The sequence below is a fragment of the Leptonotus elevatus genome, chromosome 21, assembly GCF_054856555.1.
Source record: "Leptonotus elevatus isolate MCC_2025b chromosome 21, RoL_Lele_1.0, whole genome shotgun sequence".
Classification (NCBI taxonomy): Eukaryota; Metazoa; Chordata; class Actinopteri; order Syngnathiformes; family Syngnathidae; genus Leptonotus; species Leptonotus elevatus.
The window spans coordinates 13,708,467-13,731,140 of NC_141259.1; the positions used below are offsets into that span (position 1 = coordinate 13,708,467).

Sequence of the window (22,674 nt, forward strand, 5' to 3'; positions counted from 1 at the left end):
TAATGTTTGTGTCTGCATTTGTCATTAGCAAAGTGCAAAAAAATAAATTTTCTGTTATTTTTTGTGTGTGAACATTGACCTCCAGTCTTGGGCGTGAGGTGGTTGGCGCCGGTCTGCAGGAAATTGGTGAACTTGTTGGCGTCGGTGTTGGCAAGCATCTTCTCCACGCTGGCCAACTCGCCGCTGGACTCCAAGTCCACGTCGAGCACGCTGGCCTCCTTGCCCGTCCTCTTGCGGTTCCGCTTCCTGCGCAAGCACAACCGCCGCAGGAACGCGTTAGCGCAAAGGGGCAACTCGATTCCACTGGAGACAACAACACTGCTACTACGTTGACAACAACAGCAACGCGGCAAAATACTGTATGTTATTCCATCCCATGTCTCTAGACAGAGGATAGTTTAAATGGCAGTTATTTGTGATATGACAAAATGAGAGCAAGAGCAACTATTTCTAAACCTTTGGTCATTAGTGATGTGACTTTTAACCTGCATACCTCCATTGAATTGAAAAAGGGAAAGTGATTGACAAGTATGCACACCCTCCAAACCAATCAAATTCTAATCAAATCGAGTTCAGATGTTCCAGTAGGCTTTTCCTGACATTTTCCATTGCTTCCTAGCAGAAGATCAAACGCTTTGTGCTAGACTAGCATTCCGAACTGATCCTCCCCCTGATCTGAGGCCCCAGTACTGACCCATGTTCATGATGCTCCCACCACCGAGGAGTCTTGGACTTTTTGGAACTAAGGCCACAACGTTCAACCTTGCTTTCATTGGACCAAAGTAAACCTTCCAAAGCCACGTGGGTAAACCCTTGCTCAGCGCGTCACAATCAAACAGGCTTCCTACTGTCAAACGACGCTATGGAAATGCAACGGGAATGGAAAAAAAATACCCACCTGGCACTTTCGTCGCCCGGCATCTCCAGGAGGGCGGCGCTGCCCGGCAGGTCCGTAGGCAACTCAGACGCCGGCTGCGGTTTGGCCTCCGCCTCCCTCTTCAGCAGGTCGGGAGCGGCCGATACCGAGTGGATGATCTGAGCGATCGATGCCAGAGGGGGGAGCTCCTTGATGGAGGCGGGCTTGGGGAGGAGGGGCTTGAGGCGCTGCGGGCGGGGCAGGGGTGCAGGGGGAGGGGTGGAGCCGGGGGAGAAGCGGTAGCCCCCCAGATGCGAGGCGGCTGCAGTCTTGTCTTCGTCGGCCGCAACGCCCCCTATTTGCTCCGTCTTGATTTGGGGCCGCTCAGTCGTATCCAGCCGAAGTCGTTTGCTGGGGACGGACAGGTCCATAGGCTGGTCAAGGGGCGGGTCCAGGGAGGGGCAGTCCAGCGTGGGGGATGCGTTCTCCACTTTGACAGCCAGGGTTGGCGCGTGAGCACTGCGCCCTTTGGCCGAGAAGTCCAGAGGCTGGTCGAGATCTTGCTGATAGGCGCTCACGTCCTCAATCTTGACCGGGTTAAGCCCGTCGGAGAGTGCCGCGGCTACACCGGCAGGCCGCATGGTGGCGATGTGCTCCTCGATTTCGCGTTCCTGGACCTCGGGGTGCTGCTTGAGAAGATGGTGGATGCAGTTGCGCTTGGCCAGGAAGGCGGCGCCGCAGCAGCGACACTCGAAAGGTTTCCTCTGGCAGCCGTTGTGCGTGCGCAGGTGGATCTGCAAGGCTCGGTATGTCTTCAGGTCCTCGCCGCAGAAGCGGCACATGGCGTCGACCACGCCACCACATCCCGTCTCAGTGTCGCTCGAGAGGGCTGGGACGGCACCGCTCAGGTTGTTGGACGAGGCGGAGAAGACGCACTTGATGTTTTTCTCAATGTCCTTCCTGGACGTCTTGCCGTGTTTTTTGCGGAGGTGGCGCTCGCAGTTGGCTTTGACGGTGAAGGGGTAATGGCAGACGCGACAGATGTAGGGCCGTTCACCACTGTGGGTGCGCAGATGGCGTATGAGCGTGGCCTTGTCTGGCGCCACGTAGTCACAGATGTTGCACTGGTGTGGCAGAATACCCAAGTGGAAGCGCATGTGAGCCTGCAGGACGCCCGAGAAGGAGAAAACCTGGTCGCAGAAGCGGCACGGGAAGGAGCCTTTGGCCGAGCCGGCGTCAACAGTGCCCACCGCTTTGCCCGCCGCTTTCTTCCCAGCGAGCCCCGTCTCTTCATGTGCGGCGGTGGCGGCGGCCGGCGGCGAGGATGACGAGGGCGTCTTGAAGAGGGCGGGTGCAGGCGGCGGCAGGCTGGGACTGATGCAGCCCAACGACGCCCGCTGGGAGCTCTGCAGCGGTGGCGGCGTACTCGCCGTCAGGCTGGAGCGAGGCGTGACGGGAGGCTTGGGTTTCAGGGTCGGCATGGCCTTTTGGTTCTGGGCTTGACCTGCGTAAGAAAAAAAAAAAAAAAAAAAGAGTCAATGTTACGCAAATCGCCTGAACATCTACTAAGGAGTTCTGGACAAGTGGATTTTTATATAAAGAAAAAAGAAAAAGAAAAAAACCGTGGGAAAAAAAGCTTTAGATTTCAGATTAGAGGGATAACATGAAATAATCCTTTCATGATGCACAAAAGTAAAGGAGAGGGGGTGCTGTCTTTGACGATAACGCAATGTTCAAGATTCAACAACCGCGCTTTTTCTTTGGCTTTCCTAAAAATTGATTTGGAGGAAAAATGCGTGGGCACCCACCTTGGCCCGCAGCGAAGCCCGCCCCTTTGGCCAGGGCCAGTCCCATCTGATTGGGCGCGGCGGAGGCCACTTTGAGGATCTGCTGGATATCGGCCAGCTCCACCACGCCGCCCGCCTCGCCCGGTTTGACGGCGGCAGTGGTGGCGGCGGCGCCGTCGGGCTGCAGGAGGAAGCCCGCCTGGAAGGGCTGCAGGGACAGCAGACTGAGGGCGTCCCGCTGAGATAGGCTCTGCAGTGTGGACGCGGCGGCGACCGACTGCTCCAGCAGGGGAAGGCTCAGCGCCGTCAGCCCGCCCACGCCCACGCCCACGCCCACGCCCACGCCCACGCCCACTGTCTGACCTCCCGTCAAGAAGGCGGGCTCCTGGGGCAGGCTGCAGCTCAGGGACTCCACGTGGATCACCTTGATGCTGTCCAGGTGCGCCTGGTGGATCTCGTCCTCCGTGGGGGTGCGCTTCACCTGAGGGAGGAGGGCAAACCCGACGTTACACACAGGAAGTGGTCAGTCACCTGCTAAACTACAGTAGCGCATGTCATGTTGTGTTTTTGTAGTCGTTCTGTGACCATTTTCCATTTTTGTTGATTTTTTCTCTCCGTTGTAAAGTTCAACAAATATTAATGGGCAAAGGGATGTAAAAGAGTCAAATGTTCTTCCAGTAATTCACATCTTTACTGCTAGAAGCATTTATGTTTGAAATTAATCAGCTATGGAAATCAGCTTTAGCCTCCGAAAAATCCGTATGGGTCAGGTGGGCCCTACTAAAAGGAGAAAAAAAGTGACGCGCATAATAGCCCGAGTGCTCAATCAAAGAATCAGCCAATAATCGCAAGGCAAACTTTGCCTCATTCAAATTGGATCCATTTTGAAGGCTGATGTTGTCATATGAGTTTTAAATGATAATTCGAGTGTTGTGGGGATTGTAGGGTTTTGTTAAGCTTCTACAGCGCAACCCCAATGACAAGCAACTGGAAAGAATCCAAATGTTTAATAGAAGAGAACTGAAAAAAAAAAAGAAAAGAGAAGGAAAGAAAAAATTTGAAAAACGGAAAGAATTTGAAGACACGGAGACCGTCAAGGGGAGCTACCTTGGAAATGTGCGATAGCCCCAGCGCCTCCATGAAGTGAGACTGCGGCGATAGCGGGACGTCCTCTGCGCCATCCCGAGCCTCCCGGACGCCATTTTGAGCGGCGCCGGCCGCTTCCTGGTCCGGGACGTCCGAGTGGGCGGTGTTCTTGTGGAGCTCCAGCGCGGAGCGCAGCGGGAAGGCCTTGTCGCAGCATTCGCACACGAAGCGGTGAAAGTTGCTGATACAGCGCCGGAGGTTGGTCTCGCACCACACCTGAAGGCGCAAGCGCACACACCAGACACGGCTCAGTCTGCGAACGCGCACGGGAAGATGGTGGCCGGCGGAACTGACCTGCGCCACGTGAGCAAACTTCTTGCAGGAGAAGTCCATGAAGGCGAGGTCGTTGAACCCGGCCGGGATGGACGGATTGGTCTGGATGAACGGTCGCCCGCTGGGGTCTTGGGGGAGGAGCTTGTGGACGCCCGCGTTGTGACGCAACAGGCCGCGGTGGGTGCGGAACGAAAGACGGCACAAGTCGCACCTGTGGCAAAACACTCAACTTTTACACCACAGAGCAGGCTGTGTGTGCGTCAATGTGTATGTGTGCGCACGTGTACCTGAGCGTGGTGTCGGGGTGCGTGTCCATGTGCGCGTCCAGCTCGAGTCTCCCGCTGCACATCTTGAAGCAGATGGGGCAAGGAAGCGCACGCTCGTCCCCGGCCCGCACGCCACCCACTGTCGCGTTTGCCATCGACGGCGGTGCTGCCAGCTCCTCCGAGGCCGAGTCCTCCGTCGCCTGCATGATATCATCATTTAGCCACGTGCGCTACTTGACGGACAGGCGGGACGCGCTCACCTTCTTGGTGGGCGGCTCCTCGTCACCCTCATCTTCCTGGCCTTGGCGGCGCTTGACGGACGGACGGCGGCGCTTGTTGGGCGAGGGCGGGCTGATGGGCAGGAGGCCGCTGGCGGGGTCCTTCTCGTGAATCTTCATGTGTCTGCACACGGGGACACGCGCTCGAGTTACTTCACGAGTTGCTTAGGGAAACGATTCCAACCAGGTTATCAGGAGTGCTGCAGGAAATGATCCAAATTCACTCCAGAGTCATTCTTGTGCTGTTTGTCTCTTCATTTGTTTCAAAGCTGTATATACTATGGAAAAAAATTTGATGACAAAATTTTGGAATCAGAAAAAAAAGTGTTAATCTACAATTGAATTTATTTATTTATTTTTAAATGGGGTTGGAAACAAAAATATGCAATATATCTCAACATCATTAAAAGTGAAGGTAATTGTTAAAATAAAATAAAAAATAAGTAAAAAAAAGAAAGAAGGTAATTGTTAAAATAATATAAAAATTAAGTAAAAAAAAAGTGAAGGCATTTACGCAAAAGGCTGAGCGGGCCCCATAAATGATATGACGGGCCACATCTGGCCGCCGGGCTCCCAGTTTGACACCTGTACATGACTTGCTCCACTTGCTCCTGACAAAGCAGAACAATTATTTTCTCTTCCACTAGATGGCAGAATGAAGTTGTGCATCCACCTCTTGCCAGCCATACAAATACAACACAAAGCAAAACTCCAATCTCACACTCAGCAAATTGAAACAAGATGACATTGTGTAGATATTCTTTTAGTGACACTTTCGTTTGATGGTGTGCTGTGAGAGTTTTCTAATGCCAAATATACGCTTCACGAAACAAAAGCTGGGAATCACAAAAAGTTGAAGATAGGATGAAGAAGGAAAGGAAAGAGGAAAAAAGGCAGCATAAAAAGTAGAGCGCTATTAATAGAGGCAGGCAGCAGGCTGGACGCCCTTAAGAGGTCCTGACAGCAACTGACAGGAAGAACTTTATCCACCAATCAGGTGAGAGGACGGAAAGAGGAGGAGAACACGGCCCCAAAACTCGCAGCACTCCATCCACCAATCGGAGGACGGGGAGCATGCCGACTCAGCTCTGTGCGTGCGCTCGTGTGTGTGTGGCTCGTAGTAAACACACACACAAATCATTTCCAAGTTCAACGTACAGATGAACAACTTCCTTTGCTGAGGCAGAAAAATGGAAGTTGACCAAAGATGAATTAAAGTTCCTCATCAACAGTCTTCAGCGCCCTCTGATGGGCAAAAAGTTTACTATCGCTTGGATGCTAACACCCTCATTCGCTTCATCTTGTTTTTAGGGAGCCAATTCAATATGTTAATGTTACATTTATTATTTAAATTGTTTAAGTTTGCCGGCTGCGATTGGTTTCACGCACCTCAAACTTTGTCAAACACATGTTCAAGATGCTACCATCCCCCCCCTGCCATCTCACTCACACGCGCACAAACATTGCTGCAGGGATGTGTTTAAGGCTGGTCTTGACTGATAAATGATGGGCGTTGCTGTGTGTGTGGGAGTGAGATGGGGGAGGATGGCTTAAAGTCGAACTTCCTGAATACACACATTCACAGCAGTGAAGTTGTTCCTCCACTATGGCGGACTGGAGGATGGGTTAATGGCCACTTCCTGTCACCATTGCGCATTGCGTGCGTACCTGTGCATGTTGCCGTTGGTGGTGAAGGTCTGTAAGCACACGCTGCACTTGTAGGGCCTTTCGCCGCTGTGCACCAGCATGTGGCGATCCAATGACGACGCCGAGCTCAAACATTTGCCGCAAATGCTGCACGAGTGGTCCGTCGCACCCGCGTCCGCGTTGTGCTAAAACCGAAACGTGCCGGTGAGGATGGCGTCGGAAGCCCACGAGCTCGTAGCTGTCGGCTACGAAAGAGGAAGCACGTACCTGTCTGATGTGCATGGTGAGCTGATGCTGCGACTGGCAGCTCTTGTCGCAAAGCGGGCACACGTGGGTGGCATGGTCGTCTTTGGCGTCCTGGCGGAGGAGACAAAGCGACACGTCAACGGGTGCCCGCGGGCTCAGGTACGAAACGGCGGCACGGCATGGGCTTACCTGGCTGCGTCGTACGTTGCGGCTGGGCGGTGCCCTCGTGGCGGACGACGACGTGGGTGTTTTGTTGGGGGAGGGGCTAGAAGAAGGACAAATAAGTCATGGTCAAAAATTGGCAGATCACCAAATACTTGGAAGAAAATGATTGACTGCGGTGATTTTCAAAAGGTGGAACACAGGCTTCCCCTAGTGGTACGCCAAAGAATTACTGAATCAAATGTTCAAACTGACAAAACATGTTTGGATCAAGTATTATGTACACTTCAGTTGAAATTAATTTTGAAGAAAAACATTATTTTACAAATGTTTTCAAACGTTAGGTCATCATTATTGATGTTTTCTTTACAATCATATGTTGGATGTAGCCCCACTAGTCTAGTCACATTCTGATCATTATTGAGTTTATGGAATACGAGTTACGCATAAAAACCTACCCGATTTTATCCATCTCAGGGGGCGGTCATTTTGCCACATGCTGTCGACTGAAAATGACATCACAGTTGCTCAGGGCTCAGGCAATGGCCAATCACGGTTCAGTTTCAGAAAACAGGTGAGCCGTGATTGGTCGTTACCTGAGCTGGCGCTATGATGTCATTTTCAGTCAACAGCATGTGGCAAAATGGCCGTCCTCTGAGATGGATAAAATCTGGTAGGTTTTTATGCGTAACTCGTATTCCACAAACTCAATAATGATCAGAATGTGGTGTTTAGACTAAATCGGGTGGATTTTGCTTTTTTAATTCATATTTCACACACGCAATGTTAATCAGAAGCCCCATAAAGGAAATGAGTGAATGACTGCGTTTGTATTGACCTTGGTGAGGGTCCTGGAGTGACATCACTTCCTGCATCTCCTCCTTCGCCGTTAATGTTGCCTGCTGCTGACATCACTGCTGACATCATGGCGTTGATGGAGGACAAGTCTCCTCCTCCTCCTCCGCCACCGCCGCCACCTCGATCGCCATTCTGGAGGCTCTGTGGGGTCTCGTCCTCTGTCTTGGCGCTCTCATGTGGGGCTGGTGGGCGGGGTCACATTGATTGACAGTTAAACACATTGAAGCGTTTCAAATACAGATGGCGATTTTGAATTTTTTAAAAATCACCCTGACAAAAAAAGACAAAGTAAACAAATCAACAGTCACATTACGTAACGTACTTTTGATGTTATTCTGTATCGTCTCCTCCATTAGCTCCTCCTCTTCGCCATTCATCACTGAGTTGGCTCCCCCCCCTTCTTGTTTCTCTGTGGTGTTCTCCATGTCTGCACAAGCACACACAAAGTAAATAAACTTGCGTCACATGAGCATCACATGACATCAGTGAAAGCTGCTTTCTGCCAGCCATGCAAGTGCTGATGACCTTCAAACAAAAAGTTGTGCCATGGACAAAGGTCATGTGAAAGGTCACAATGAACAGGTTAGAGGAGAGGTCACAGGTTTTAGTGGCCACCAGATGGATGCTTGGCTGCGAGCCTACTCGATCAGAGGGGACATTTTACAAGCGGACCCTCGGCACACCTGTCGGCTCAAAACACACACGCAAGCACACACACACACACAGTTTGGAGTTTGGCGACAAGAGGAGGCAGAGGAGAAGAAATGATGACCATTTCCTGTTTAGCTTCCCCCACAGGAAGACGCTCTCCAGAGTCGGCAACTTCCTCTTCCAGCTCTGCTTGTGTGTGTGAGTGCGCGTGCATTCCATGTAGAAATGAGTTGGAAAGCTTGAGAGATTTTTTCCCCCCGCAAAAAAAAAAAGTATAGAGAAAAAACACAAAGAGTTCACATTAGGTAAACTGAACAATTTAAGAAGCTTAGCTTACACATACACGCGCACAAGCATTTGTTTTACTTTTCATTCATAGTTTTCACTAGTTTTAGGAGAGCGAAAGAGTGATTTTAGGATGACTGCTGACAACTGCCACTGTGTGTGTGTGTGTGTGTGTCAGTGTTGCATTTCCACTGACCTGTTTGTGTCATGACAAGGCAGTAACAGGTGCACACACACACACACACACGTCCCGAGATTGTTTTTTACATTAGCATCATTCATCTTCAGACACACACACACACCAAAGTGTCAGTATTGGCTGATGAAGTGCTCAGGCAGCAGTTTTTACAGCCGGCTGAAAACGAACAGCAACAGATGGTTGCAAGAGGAGGAGGAGGAGGATGAAGAGGGGGAGAAGGATGGAGAGCACGCGGGAGAGCAGACATGTTTGTCAGGCGGAAGAAGAGGCGCTAAAAGGAAAGAGGATGCCCCAGCGGTTATACAGCTAAGGCACTTGAGATGTCGGTCGGGTCTGCAAAAAAAACCACTGACAGTCGAGCTCAACGTTCTTTGATGCAAAGCATAAAAACGTGAAACTAACAAAGCTGCCGTTACGCAACAGTCAATTTTGGTGAGTTCATCACCATCGTCATCGACATGTCAGAACACATGAGTACAATCACGCTAGTTAGCATTTAGCAGCTTGATAAGCCACGGAATTTGCGAGTCACTGTCATTGTTCATCCGTTCCAGCTCCCGCCCAAAAAAAACAAAAATTATTGTCGTGTATTTGATACTGCACTCTATAAAAACACAACATAAACAATAATGACATTTCATGCAGTAGATGAAATTCTAAAGTTTTTGTCACACTGCATCAATTGAAAGCAGCTCCTTCTGCACAGCCCAACTTTGCCACCTGAGGGCAGTATAAGACAGACAGGTGAATATACTGGTTATTAGGGTGTTAACTTCTCTCAGCTCATCAGTGCAGCATTAATATTAAGCGTTCTTCGCACAAAATAAAGAAAATGTGCGTCTGAGTACTGTTATTATTGTTATTGTGTTGCTGCACAGTGTAAGTTCAAATGTCCCGTTACTTTAAGGGTCGTAACACCACATAGATGCTATTTTTGCGCTACTGTTAGCGTTTCCCATTATTTGCTAGCATTACCATTAAGCTAGCAGACTACAGGCTAAACTATGTGATTGTTTTAAGTGCAAAACGTGTAACGTAGTCACAGTATGAGTGGGTATAGATTAGCCGCCGTGTCTTTGGAAGGCGTGATGTCGGGTGTCGGCTAACAGTCTGAGTTTAGCATCAGACGTGGGGGAGGGGAGGATCCGGTGACCATATGTTGACTATTTATGACTGCTTAACTGTTGTCCTCCTCCTTCTTCTTCTTCTTCTTCTTCTTCTTGCTCCTCATCGTGCGCAACATGGCACACACATACACACACACACATTCCTGCGCACATTCCTGGAAATGGCCGCATGGGCCTCACTCCGCTCAAACTTGAACTTTTCCATCACATCTGATCTGAACACCTTGGACCCATCTTCCTGTTGCCAGGCACCCCATCAACAACAAGTTAGCCGCATGAGCATGTGATGCTAACTGGGCCTAAGTACATTATGAAATGTATGCTTACTTGATGCTTCTTTATCGTTAATCTATGTGTGAGTTCCAACCCAAGTCTGGCGGCGGCGGCGGCACACTAATTTGTCATGAAAGGTCATCAAGTGTGCTGCACAAACTGATTCCATTTCACTGAAAGTCCTTGTAAAGCTAAGATAAAAATGTTTTGTAAATTTGACCCACCACAGAGAAGATAAAATATATTGTGCAGAGTGACCATATTTTCAAAATTAAAAAGCGTGATGCTACAATTTTGCAGAAAATCAACAAGACAAAACTCAAAATGACAAGTGGCAAAAAGATTTGTTATGCTTATTCAGGGTTGTATTATTATTATTTGTCTGCTTTAGTACTTCTGCAAATGTTGTGAACATTTGACAGTCGGTCCTGGATGGTCAAGTAAAAAAAAAAAAAAAAAGGGTAAGTAAGTAATAAGAAGAGTAAACGTAGGACAAGGACATGTATGAAAGCGCTTGTGTCTCCTGGCAACAGGAAGTTGACACTAAGAGGAGTCACAGGAGATCGTTTTGCTTCTTCCACCTCACACTCAGCTGCCAGCCACCATCCTCCACACTCACACTCTCTTGACACACACACGCGCGCGCGCATACACACACACATGCGCGCGCGCACTCTACTTGTAAGAATGCAAACTGCACGTTTGTCTTCTTTTTGCGCCATCTCCTAGTCAACTTCCTCAACTCCTCCTTTCCTCCTCCCTGTTGCATCATCTCCCTCTCCGCCTCCATCTTGTTTTCGATCATACACATTAGTGTGTGCGTGCGCGTGTGTGTGTGTGCGTGTATAGTGGAGTTTGGAACTGGTGTGATAAAGTGTTGAGATATCATCAGACGTGTGTCAGCTTCACTAGGCAGCACCACAGTGGGGGGAGGGTGTGTGCAAAGGGTGGGGGTGGGGGTGCGGTCCTAAACCAACCGGTGTGGAAAATGTCTGCCAGCTGTCAGCCAATCAGCACACAGATTCCTTCACTACACACACACACGCACTCGCACACTGTTTTTTTTAAACACACTTTTACTGCACACTATTTTGACATTTTTCCTCACGTTTGTCATAATGTGCAACTTTTATTTCTTGTTTTGTTGTCTTATATATATTTATTACACCACAAAGAGGAAGTGATACTTTTTACGCTCATTGTGCACAGCTCTTTCACACACACACGTGATGGAAGTTTTAAAGCCGTGATGGAGATGCAACAAAGTCTGAAGTAGAGGTGCAAGTATTAATTGATTAATCAACAAGTAATCCATGATCAAATTAATCAACAAATATTTAGATAACCAAGTAATCGTTTAGAGCCATTGTTGAACTTCAAATTGTCCTCATTACAATCACAAAAATAATCAACAGATAAATCGATGATTAAAATAATGGTTAGCATGCAAGTCGATGAATGGAAGAAAGTAGAGCCAAACAAGCTGATGAAGACAGTAAAAATGTATCTACGTAAGGGAGGGGCCGGAGCCAGCCACTCCAATGTACCTCAAAGGGCAAGGCAAGAGGGGTGGGGTGCTGTTGGGGGGTGTGTGTGGGGGGGGGGGGGGGGGGAGAGCATGGTGGCAGGCGAGGGAGGGAAACAATATTTTTTAAGAATATTTACCTCCAAAGAAACGCTCACTTGCTTCTTTGGGAAGCCCGTCTGCGACCGCTGCTTACACTGCAAGAAGAACACACAAATATGTCAGTACAAAACACGCACACACAGGTATAAAAACTCCATGGCATGACCATTGAAGGAGTTTCACTAGAAAGAGGAAGACATGAAATCAGAGCCCCACAAATGTCAGCTTGGCTCTGATGTGCAACTGTGCTTTTTTTTTATCACGTGTTTTCATAGGCCTTTATTAATTACACTAGCTACTGCACTTGTGGGCATATTGGGGCGCTAGTGAGTCCCACATGGAAAATGGAAGCCCTTTAAACCTGCAGAAGGAGAGGGCAGCAGCTTTAATGTGTATTTAACAGGAAGACTTCATGCTAAACTTTAGCTGCATTTTTGTTGCATGTGTGTGTTTTTTTTAATGTAGGCTACATTTACAGTATTTTGCATTTTGTTTTCATGAAATCCTGACTGTGTCTTGTGTGCGATGCAATGACAACCCGGTCAATCCTTCTGCATTGCCAGGCATTTTGCTGTACAGAACTAAAAGACGCTAACCAAAACAGCTTAAAAGTTGTTTATTGGTAACTTTGTTGTCCACAAGTGCATTGTAGGTATGAATGAGAGCCGCATCAACAACAACGCTGATAGGAGACATTCAGAGTCAAGACGACCAACTGGAGGAGGGAAAGACGATAATCTGGATGGAGGGATGGAGGATGGAGGGATGAGGGCAAGGGGAGAGGATGGATTTGGGGAGGAGAGCAAGATTAAGAGCTTAGCGCCGGGCTAATTACAGCGCGTCAAGATGGACAAAAAAAACATGAGCGGCATCTTCACGCTCAGCTAAGTGGCTAGCCGCTAGCTGGAGAAAGGTGACCCTCACGCTAAGCTAAGTAGCTAGCCGCTAGTTGAGATAGGTGACCCTCACGCTAAGCTAAGTTTCTAGCCACGAGCTGGAGAAAGGTGACCCTCACACTAAGCTAAATGGCTAGCCGCTAGCTGGAGAAAGTTTACCCCCACGCTAGGCTAAATGGCTAGACGCTAGCTGGAGAAAGGTGACCCTCACGCTTAGCTAAATGGCTAGCCGCTAGCTGGAGAAAGCTTACTTAGCCTGAGCATCACCTAAGTGGCTAGCCGCGAGCAAGAGAAGCTGCTGCTGACAACAAGTTTCAACTTGATTCTCAGTGGCAGCGGCACTACGAGAGCAAAAGAAGAACGTATTCTTCTTGCTCCCCAACTTGTAATCGTCCTCTGGATCGCATGTGATGCTAAAACCAAAAGCAAGGAAACAACATTCATAATGTTGTTGTAAGGAAAAGTCTGCTGATGACAAGCGAAGCCGCCCGAAGCCCCACTGAGGCCCCACAGTTCCTCTGCTGAGTGTTCAGATGCTCGCAGGTCACATGATGCTACAAGGAAGAAGTACCAGGATGACGTTAGGAATGTTGTTAGGATCCATGAGGCCAGCACGGACATGCCACACACGCATCCACGGGACGGGAAACCCGAGAGGAAAGAGAACAGGAGGAAATGAGTTAAGAAGAAAGGAGAGATAGAAGGAAAGATGAGGAGAAAATAATAAGTAAAATGTTCAAAGAAGGAAGATGGAAAGGGGAATGAAAGAAAAAGTAAATGTAAGAATGAAAGAAAAAAGGAAGAAGGAATGATGATGAAGAGGAAAAAAGAGACAAGTGGAAACAGGAAAGAGGTAGAAAAAAGAAAGAAAGAAATGATGAAAGAAGGAAAGAAAAGAGGGCATGGCAGAAAGAAGAAAAAAGGCAAGATGAAAGAAGGGAAGAGAGAAGCAAAAAGATGAAAAAAGGGAAGCTTATCGGGTTTGTCCTGTTTGTCTTTGTAGCCCAAAAGTACTGGCTCCAAAAGAGGAAGTCATGACCTTTAACCTTTCCTCATTATCATCATCATCATCATCATCATCATCTGCTGCTGCCAGCGTGAGCCGAGTCACGACTGGGCGGGATGCGATTGACGAGAAGAATCCAGTCGGACCAGATGAGCGACGCCTGAGCAACGCTGCGTCCGATTGGCTGACGTGACGCCCACAGCACCTCTGCCTGTGATAGACCCAGGCACGCACCAGCATCACCGGCGGCAACGCTGATAGCCACTACACGCCCCGCCATCAGCAACTTCATAACAAAACCTAACAAAATCAAAGTTCACCTGTCGTCCGAAGCTGAGCTGTGATCGAATCTGAGCCCTGTGCAACTGTGATGTCATTTCCAGTCGACAGAAGGCGACAAAATGTCCGCCCCGAGATGGATAAAAACAGGAGGATTTTGCTGTTTGACTCATATTCCACAAAAGCTGCCTGCCTGCTGAGAGCACACTTACCCACAATGCATCTCTCCCTGCCAGCAGTGCCACAAGCACAAAGTCAACTTTTTAAGTGGCCGGGGGATAAAGGGCATCCGAAAACGTTGGTCATTAAAGACCCGCGGTGACGTCATCGTTAGCATCATCAAGAGGCGGTCAACGTGTCGCTTCCTGTATGATGACAACACGTGTACACTTGAGCCCAATGTGCGGCCTTCTGTCATTGCACACATGGCACGACGGTTGAGCGAGAGGGGGCGTCCGTGGGGGCTTCGGGGGGACATCAACGTGCTGAGCAGCTGTCTTGCTCTCACGCGTGCAGACAGGTGCCGCGGACAGCCTCAATGCACGCTAACAGATGCCAAGGGATGCTAACAAGTGCCCTCCATCACGTTTGCCAACATCATAAGTCTCCTCCTCCAATGCCTGACCTTTTTCATCCAAATGAAAACAATTTAATTAAAACTAAAGAGCTTTCTATTTCATGAACAGAATCTCACACGCACTAACAGAAGCTAACACATGTTAGCGTGTCTCCTGCATCACTTTAACGTCATGTTTATCAGCATCATTTGACCTCCTACGTCAATACGAGGCTTTATTTTTAAACAGAATAAACTTCACAATAAGAGCGTTGCATTTCATGACTTCTTGAATCAATACACACACAGCGCAGCTGCACAACAAGGCACACATTCATGTTGAACAGCTGCCACAAACACGGCGCCTGCGTATGCGCAAGCACAATCGCCGTGTGTGCGCACATCCACGCGGACGTATAAGTCTGCAGGGGGCGCCGTCACTCAGCATGTCAATCATCGCCGTGATGTCACTTCCTGCTGGGCCTTCTAAGCAAAAACAAAAGGTGCGCTAACACTTGCTGACTAACAACAACAAATGTGAAGGATGTGTTGGTCATGTGACATTAGGTTCAGTTCCATCGTGTGCGGTGTGATTTCCTCCCTCCTTCTCCATCCTCACTTCCTCTCGCTGTTTGCTCGCCTTCTTTTCTTTCTGCCAGCGGCCGCGAGAGGCCAAAGTACAAGGCCACGCTGTCGGCCAATCGCGGCGCACAACACCGGCTACACTCCCATCCCGTATCGGGCCACCGCAAGCGGGTGTGTGTCTGTCTGTGTGTGTGTGCGGCAATGCTGGGAATCATTCACTGATTCACTCATTGCCAAGCGCGACACTAGGAAGTGTATATAGCGGACAGTTGGGGAAAATAATCCCTTTGCAGTGATCAGTGTGTCAAGATTGTCGTTCACTCACGTCATCTTAATAATGCGGCTGACTAAAAAGTCCACACATACAAAAAAATTAAATAAATGCAAAACTATTTCCATAACTATTTCTTTGCCTTTTCCCTTGGTGCTGAACATCAAAACAGTTTTGCCTAATAAAGTACTAGTGCAATAACTCAACAACTAATTAATTAGTTTATTAAATGTCTTAAAATAGTGATTTATCGTTTTGAGACCTTGTTTACCTTAAGATTGGGAATGGGCAAGTACTGATACCAGGAATCTCAAATTCGTTTCAAGTGAGATTTCTGTGGAAAATTTCCGTAGTAACACACGCTCCATCTTGCCAATCGCCATAACTTTTTTTTAGCAATGTTGGGGACTACGCAACAAGACAACACACTTGTCAATCACCCAGCTAGCCCCGCCCCTACAGTGTCATAAAGAGCCGTCGCTTTGACTTGACAGCCTCTGGTACATGCCCAATCGAGCAAAAGGCATCGAGACACACACACGCACGCACACACACACACGTGAGCATCGACAAAGTCAGAGTGACGACGTTGCTTATCAGCGCCGCAGAGATGCTGAAACAACACGCTCGCATCCTCTACTTCCTGTCTGGAGAGGAAGCAGGAAGTGGCAGGGAGACTCTTTGTGGACTGAGTTTTCATCTTCTTTCCATCCCCCTCCTCTACCGTCCCAACAAGTCACTCAACTACATTACCCACAATCCCCTGCTGCTGGCAGCACCCAGCCAGGATACCCGCAAGAAAAAAAGTTACCAAGGAGGATGCGTCCATTTTAAACTGGGCGCATTGCAACTGGACTCAGTGTGTGTGTGCGTGTGTGTTGGGGCGTGGTCGCAGACCAGGTTTCAGTTAAGTGAGAAAGCCTCTTTTGTGTGTGCGCCTCCAGGCAACACACGCACACGCACACACTTGAGGTTTGCCTCTGTGTGTGTGTGAGTGAGTGAGGCTTTCCCAAGGAAGGCTTATTGTAATTTGGACAAAAAGTTGAATGGAGTTTGATGGTCGCGCCTACAGCAAGACACACCTAAGACCACACCCACTCTCACTATCGCGCACACACACACACACACACACACACGAAGACCCTCTTTATCCCTCTCACGCCACCACACACACACACACATATGAACATAAGTTCCAAGTAAGAGCACACCTGAAGAGTGCGCGAGATGAAACATGTTACATGTTTACGTCAATAATCAGCGGTGTCACATGACGCAGGCGTCGTTAGTTTGTTGTCAAGGGGATGGGGGTCAAGGGGGACCATACGAAGACGTCCGATTCCGGCGGACTTTGTGACATGACTTGCGTGGAAGAGGCGATGTCAGCAAATGCACGTGTGCGCCATCACAAGACGAGTGCGTGATGACGGTCGCCATCGCGATATCAACGTGCCGCATCACATACATCACACGCTGGCCGAGAAGTGCGGCAATCAATCGAGTCATCGTTTGCAGATTGTTTAACTTCCTGACAATTTCAGTCTGGAAAGAAGACATTTGCAAACTTCTGCTTTTACTTTGCTGAGTCTCTGATGGCTGTTATGGGAATGCAAACTGCACTTCTACACTGTCAATTTGTAGTGATCGGAAATCTGGGCCGATTTCCGATTTTGAGACCAAAAAGTCAAGAGTAGTTAATTTTTTTACTTGATTTGAACCATTGTTGACTTATAGTCATATAAAAAGGTATTATGTTGGAAGGGATACCTTTATTGGAATTTAAAAAATTGGATAATTGAGAAATGAAAAAAGTTTTTTTAATCCGAGTCATCAATAAATTGAAAATAAACTATTATGAAAATAATCGTCCTCATAATTACCTATGCTTAACCTCAGGAATTATTTGAAATTTTACTACTACTTTGCCCACTTTAACTGGAGTTGCATTTTTCTAAAGTAACAGTACTCTTGAGTACAATTTGTGGCTACTCTACCGCCTCTGCTGATGACTCAATTACAAAGTCCACCAGATAAAAATAGGGCATCGGGAAGGATGGATATTTCTGAAACATCAGTCGTTAGTCCCGACTCTCCAATCACTGCAATTGGGCTTTTTAGAAACTACCGAGATCCACTATAAACACATTCTTATATAGTGATTGCTAAGTAGGAATTGTAAGCATCAGTGTGTGTGTGTGAAGTGTGGGGGCATGCTGGCTCTCTCTGCGGTTGCCATGGTAACAAGGTGTGTCCTGTGTTTGTAGAACAAACAATGGTACCTTTTCAGTGGAGGGAGGGGCTGCATGTGCATGCATTCCTCGTGTGTGTGTGTGTGTGTGCGTATGTATGTGTGTTAATCTGTGATGTCACCTGCATACGTGTGTGAGATTAACGTGTATAATAAGGATTAGGCTACTTAAGTACAACGACACAATCAACAAGTGACACACGAGTTGCAATCGCACACAAAATACCCAATCAATTGATGGTAAAATTGATCCGCATTGGGCGCAAGCTGTCATTTTATCCCTGCTGCTATTAAGCCCCTCCCCTCCGTGCACCCTTAATCTTGTTAGCCCCAATGCTATCTTGCCAGTCCAGTAAAGAAGAGGTATGTCACGTGCCATATATGTATACAGACACATATACAAATATATTGGGGTTTTTTTGAAAACCGTCAAAACCGTTCGGTTCAACAGTTCGTTTTTTTTATAGATAATCATGATACGCTGTGTATCATGATTGGTCATATCCTTCATTTATAGTAGTCAACGAGTTCAGGGACCTCCCAGAATCAACAGCATGTCTTAAAAAGTTAAAAAAATAAGTAAATAGCTCACTATTGTTTATTGTCTACAGTAATTAAGTTTTTCAAAAATTAAAATATCTGAAATGTAATTTTTTTTTTACTTATCTTGGAATTAATTTCAAACAAAAACAGAAGGTGCAGAGAGTTCCCAGGGTCAACAACATCTCTTATAAAGAGAGCTGAAAATTTAAAAATTGAAGTTTTAAATGGATCTATCACCAGCTGTATGATTCTTCAAAAAGGCCAATGCCGATATTCGTCAAAATGTTGAATATCGGCGCCCGTCGGACGGGCCGATACTCGCTCTCTCTAATAAAGTGAACCTACGTTTAGAAACACTACAGTAGTATCATTTGATGCTTGATATTACTTAGCAAATAGTAACTTGAAACATGTCAAGTTTCACTTTGTTGACATTTAAATCTAACTAACTCCCTGCAAAATGTTGCACTTAAATGTGGTGATGTTGCTGTTGGGACAATTTCACTTGGAATCAAGTAGCCATCTCACTTGTCTCTGTCTCCGTCTCCGTCTCCTCCTCCTCCTCCTCCTCCTCCTCATCCGTCAGCAGCCAGCTGCCAAAAGTGTTTAGTCAGCAGCGGCTGGCGGGGGAGGAGCGTGGAGGCCGGCTGCTACTTGAGCAGCGCTTTAACGCTTTGCTGCTCCTCCGAGCCGAGCGGATCGACTTCCTGCGCCGGCGCGGGCGTGTTGCGGCACCGCGTGGAGGTCGGACCTGTTGCGCGGGATGCCTGACGCGCCGCAGGCTCGCCTGGCGAGGTCGGGCGTGGCCCAACACTGGGGTTGATAAGCGGCTCTGATACGCGCTGAGGCAAGGACCGCCCGCCTCCGCCGCGGCAAATCAAGACGTATTTACCGCCGGGACAAAGTCCGAGCTGTGAAAGAATGCCAGAGTGGACGGGGAGGGAGGGAGGGAGGGAGGGAGGGAGGGAGGGAGGGAGGGGGCCAGCTCAAGTTGATCTGTTTGTTTTACGGATGGCGGCCATATTGACCACTGTCAGCTTTACCTGCGGCTCGCCGCAATCATGACACCGACATTTTTATAGAGTGGACCTCGATAGTTCCTAAAATGTCACCTAAAAATCTTGTTGTATGGTTTAGGGCAGTGGTGGGTTCTGCAGGTTTTGGTTGTTTCCCTTCCCCAACACACCTGAAGCTCACCAGCAAGCTCTGCAAAAGCCTGATAACCATGCTGTTCATTGGAATCGGGTGCAGGTCATCGGTTTCAATACATCTTACAGCACAACAAAAAGGCCACCTGATGAACTGTTCCCTTCCTGCTTAGATTGCAATTTCACTTTTCCTTTCATTCCTCCCAATGCTGCTCACGTACTTATAGGTTTCACCTTTGGGCTTTTTCCGTTATTTATTCGCATGTACATTACGTCGAGAACTGTGACTGCTGCTGCTGCGGCGATCCGATTTCCCTCACGGGATGAATAAAGTACCAAACTATCTATTTATGTATCTCTCTCTCTCTCTCTCTCTCTCTAGCTAGTGGATAAGGAGGGATTTCCAGCGCAGCCACAGAAGCACCGGAACCTTCCCAATCTCTCACGCATGTCACTGCATCACAAAGTTGATGAGAAGAAGGAGAAAGTTGCAGAGGGAAACAGGAAGAGGCGAAGCTTGTGCGTTCCATAGATCAAACAAATGGAATTGGTCAGAAACTTTCAGCTGCTGGGGTCAATCCAAGAATTTAAAAGTGCGAGGCCGCCAGCCTCCAAGTCGCATTGCGACCTGCAAAAATAACAATTACTGCTTTCCTATTACCCATTTTATGCAGTTTTTGACTCTGTAGTACAACACCCCTCCCATCGCTAGTATTTATTTTACAACTTTTGGTACTTAACACTGGGAAGCTTTTGAACATGTTTGAAAATAAGTGGATGACTTCAAAACGCTTGAAACGTATTTTAGCATCAGTGAAAATTTCTACCTGTTTCAAAAGCATCTCAAAGTGCGATATGGTCACTTCGGTGGACTTCTAACAAAGTTTGTAATGTTTGTTAGTTAGATTATTAACATATTTTGCGATTGGTTGGCCACTTCTAGAAAGTTTGTAAGCATGTTTCATTCTAGAAAGCTTTTCAATGAGTTAGCATTAAAGGGAGACTTCGAGAGGGTTCCAAATGGATGATTGCATCACCTGTTGCCGTGACGACGTGCGGCTAACGTGACGGGTCCGAGAAAAAAGAAAGACTTGAGACCCGCGAGTCGGAGCAAAACCTAAAAAAAAAAAAAAAAACTACACTGACGAGCCATTTGCTTTGCAGTGTCACACTCCAGGAGCCCCACCCATTTACATAACTCCCCCAATCCTCAACTCCTCCTCCACACCTCATTGTCTGCAACACTCACACGCAGACCGGCAAGTTTGAAGCGCGTGGATGCAGGAAGTAATTTGTGCTTTCTTCAACTTTGGCTTGCACCTTGCATTTATCTCCTCCCTTCCCCTCCTCGCCATCTTCCCTCGCCCGCTGGGGGGATGGCGGGGTGGGATGAAACCTAATCTTATCTAAAAAAAGGCGGCTCTATTAATAGTGTCATGCGCACAACGAGACACCAGCGGCGGCTCGCATCGACAGGGCTTTCCTACGTTTGTTTGTCAGCAGCTTGCAAAGAAGACCGGCAAAAGTTGACAAAGCGCTTGTCGGGGCACTCCCGTGACTCAAAGTGGATCAATGCGCGCGTGTGTGTGTGTGTGTAACATGAGGTTAATGTGGAGACAGTGAGCGTCTCAGAGGGACCATGAAAGCTTTTAATTAGCTGCTTGACTTTAGTCCCCACTGACATATACGCATCCCACTGAAACTCTATTAACACGCACACGCACACACAAACACACACAGAGCAGTGTAACAAATAATTGACTGGAAGTGTTTTAAATCCACACTGCAAGAGGGGCCGGTGCATGATTGTTACATCATTTCGTCGAACTTCAAATTGCCGTTGTTGCTGTTGAACATTTGAATTGTTGGACGACTTTTCAGGATTGCAATTAGAGGTGAAATAATTAATCAACTTAGTGACATCTAATCGACCGAAACCGTTAAAATGTCCTCTGAAAATCCCTTTGCCGTGATTAGGGAGTCAGGAGGCGTTGGCAATCATTCATCATTCCCGACTCCCAAATCACAAAAATCAGGATTTTTAGACGATGTAGTTCACTAAAACGTTTTCACTCAATTGTTTAAAAACCTTGTATAAGTCAAAATTGTCCAAATCCTTGGACTTGTCAGCCTCTCAACATCAGTCCTCCGTGAAAAACATTTGCTTTTACTTGAGGAGCATTTTTTGTGTGTGCAGATTTTCTGGTGGATGTTATAATGGACCAAGCCAGGAACTCAATCAATTAATCAATCAATCAAGTCAATCAAATTTTCAGGAATGTCAATTTGAAATGATGTCCTGTTTTTGACTAGAGGGATGGAATGTGATTAATCAAAAAATACTCTTTGTGTGATTAAATTATTATTAAACCTATTGTTAGCCTTCCTGTGTGGAGTTAGCATGTTCTTCATTATAGGGGCCTTCAGTTTGAATGTGAGCGCGAGCCACCGTCCAGGGTGTACCTTGCCTCTCACCCATTATCAGCTTTGATAGGCACTACAGAAAATGGATGGATGCATGTTTAAGCGTGTGCGGAGGGACGCGGTGTAAACAAAACTTTGTCATCACTTCTGATAGCATCTCGTCATTCCAATTTAATATTGCACTTGCTCGACGACTGGCAAGATGATGTCAACGTAACGCAATCGTCAAAAGCGGAGTTTCTTTTCAAATGAAGCGCCAGCAGCCACTGCGGTCGCGTCAACATCACCGGAGGCCGTGCGTGCGTGTGCGCTCACAATGCAGGAGGAAGAGGCGGCGGCGCACAAGACGCTCTTTGTGCCCGGCGCATGTTGGACGACATGATGGCGGGGCCCGCCTTTCGGCCAGTCAGGAGGAAGCATCCTCCGGTTGCCGTGGCGCCCAGGAATTCCCAGCGCTTTGATGTTTTGATTGGCGCTCCTCCCTCCCACACGTGCGCATGTGAAAAGAGCCGAAGTGCGCACGCACACACATATGCACGCACACACTACAGTGGACGGGCCAGTTAGACAGCGAGAGGCGGAGATGCGCGTCTGCCTGCGGCGGAACGCAAATGCGTGGACTTTCTTCACCGGGAAGCTAACATGTTAGCATCAGTGGAGGAATTCCACAAGCATCTCAATGTGGGGCAACATTATTCGACCACTTCTACAAAATGCGTTTATTTTACGTTATGTTATGTTTTAGAATCAGTTGAATTCTAGACGGGTTAGCATGAGTTGAATTTCCTCCCAATAGGAATCAATATGGATAAGAATAAATAAATAAAAAATAAGCATCAAAGCATCAAAAATAACTTCTAGAAACATCTCAATGTGTTTTAGTATCAGAGTGTCACTGGAATGCTAACATGTTAGCATCTAGAAGATTTCTAGACACATGTCAACATCTATTTGCATCAGTGGATGACTTCTAGAAAACTTGTAACAGGTTTTGGCACCAGTGGGTGACTTTTTTTCACTTGACTGCTAACATGTTA

General features: G+C 47.7%; 1 protein-coding gene across 1 annotated transcript in view; it reads right to left on the minus strand.

The window, feature by feature from the left end:
• rreb1a (ras responsive element binding protein 1a) overlaps positions 1 to 22,674 on the minus strand; it is a 30,583-nt gene that overhangs the window by 4,613 nt on the left and 3,296 nt on the right. Inside the window, exons 2-14 of the mRNA XM_086066051.1 lie at positions 11,720 to 11,776; positions 7,842 to 7,946; positions 7,500 to 7,701; positions 6,689 to 6,764; positions 6,521 to 6,610; positions 6,275 to 6,438; positions 4,589 to 4,730; positions 4,350 to 4,528; positions 4,084 to 4,273; positions 3,751 to 4,005; positions 2,665 to 3,124; positions 899 to 2,360; positions 80 to 246 (exon numbers count right to left, since the gene is read on the minus strand). Of these exons, the coding sequence (XP_085922177.1) occupies positions 80 to 246; positions 899 to 2,360; positions 2,665 to 3,124; positions 3,751 to 4,005; positions 4,084 to 4,273; positions 4,350 to 4,528; positions 4,589 to 4,730; positions 6,275 to 6,438; positions 6,521 to 6,610; positions 6,689 to 6,764; positions 7,500 to 7,701; positions 7,842 to 7,944 (3,490 nt within the window). The 5' untranslated portion in view covers positions 7,945 to 7,946; positions 11,720 to 11,776. The remainder of the gene's footprint in view (positions 1 to 79; positions 247 to 898; positions 2,361 to 2,664; positions 3,125 to 3,750; positions 4,006 to 4,083; positions 4,274 to 4,349; positions 4,529 to 4,588; positions 4,731 to 6,274; positions 6,439 to 6,520; positions 6,611 to 6,688; positions 6,765 to 7,499; positions 7,702 to 7,841; positions 7,947 to 11,719; positions 11,777 to 22,674) is intronic.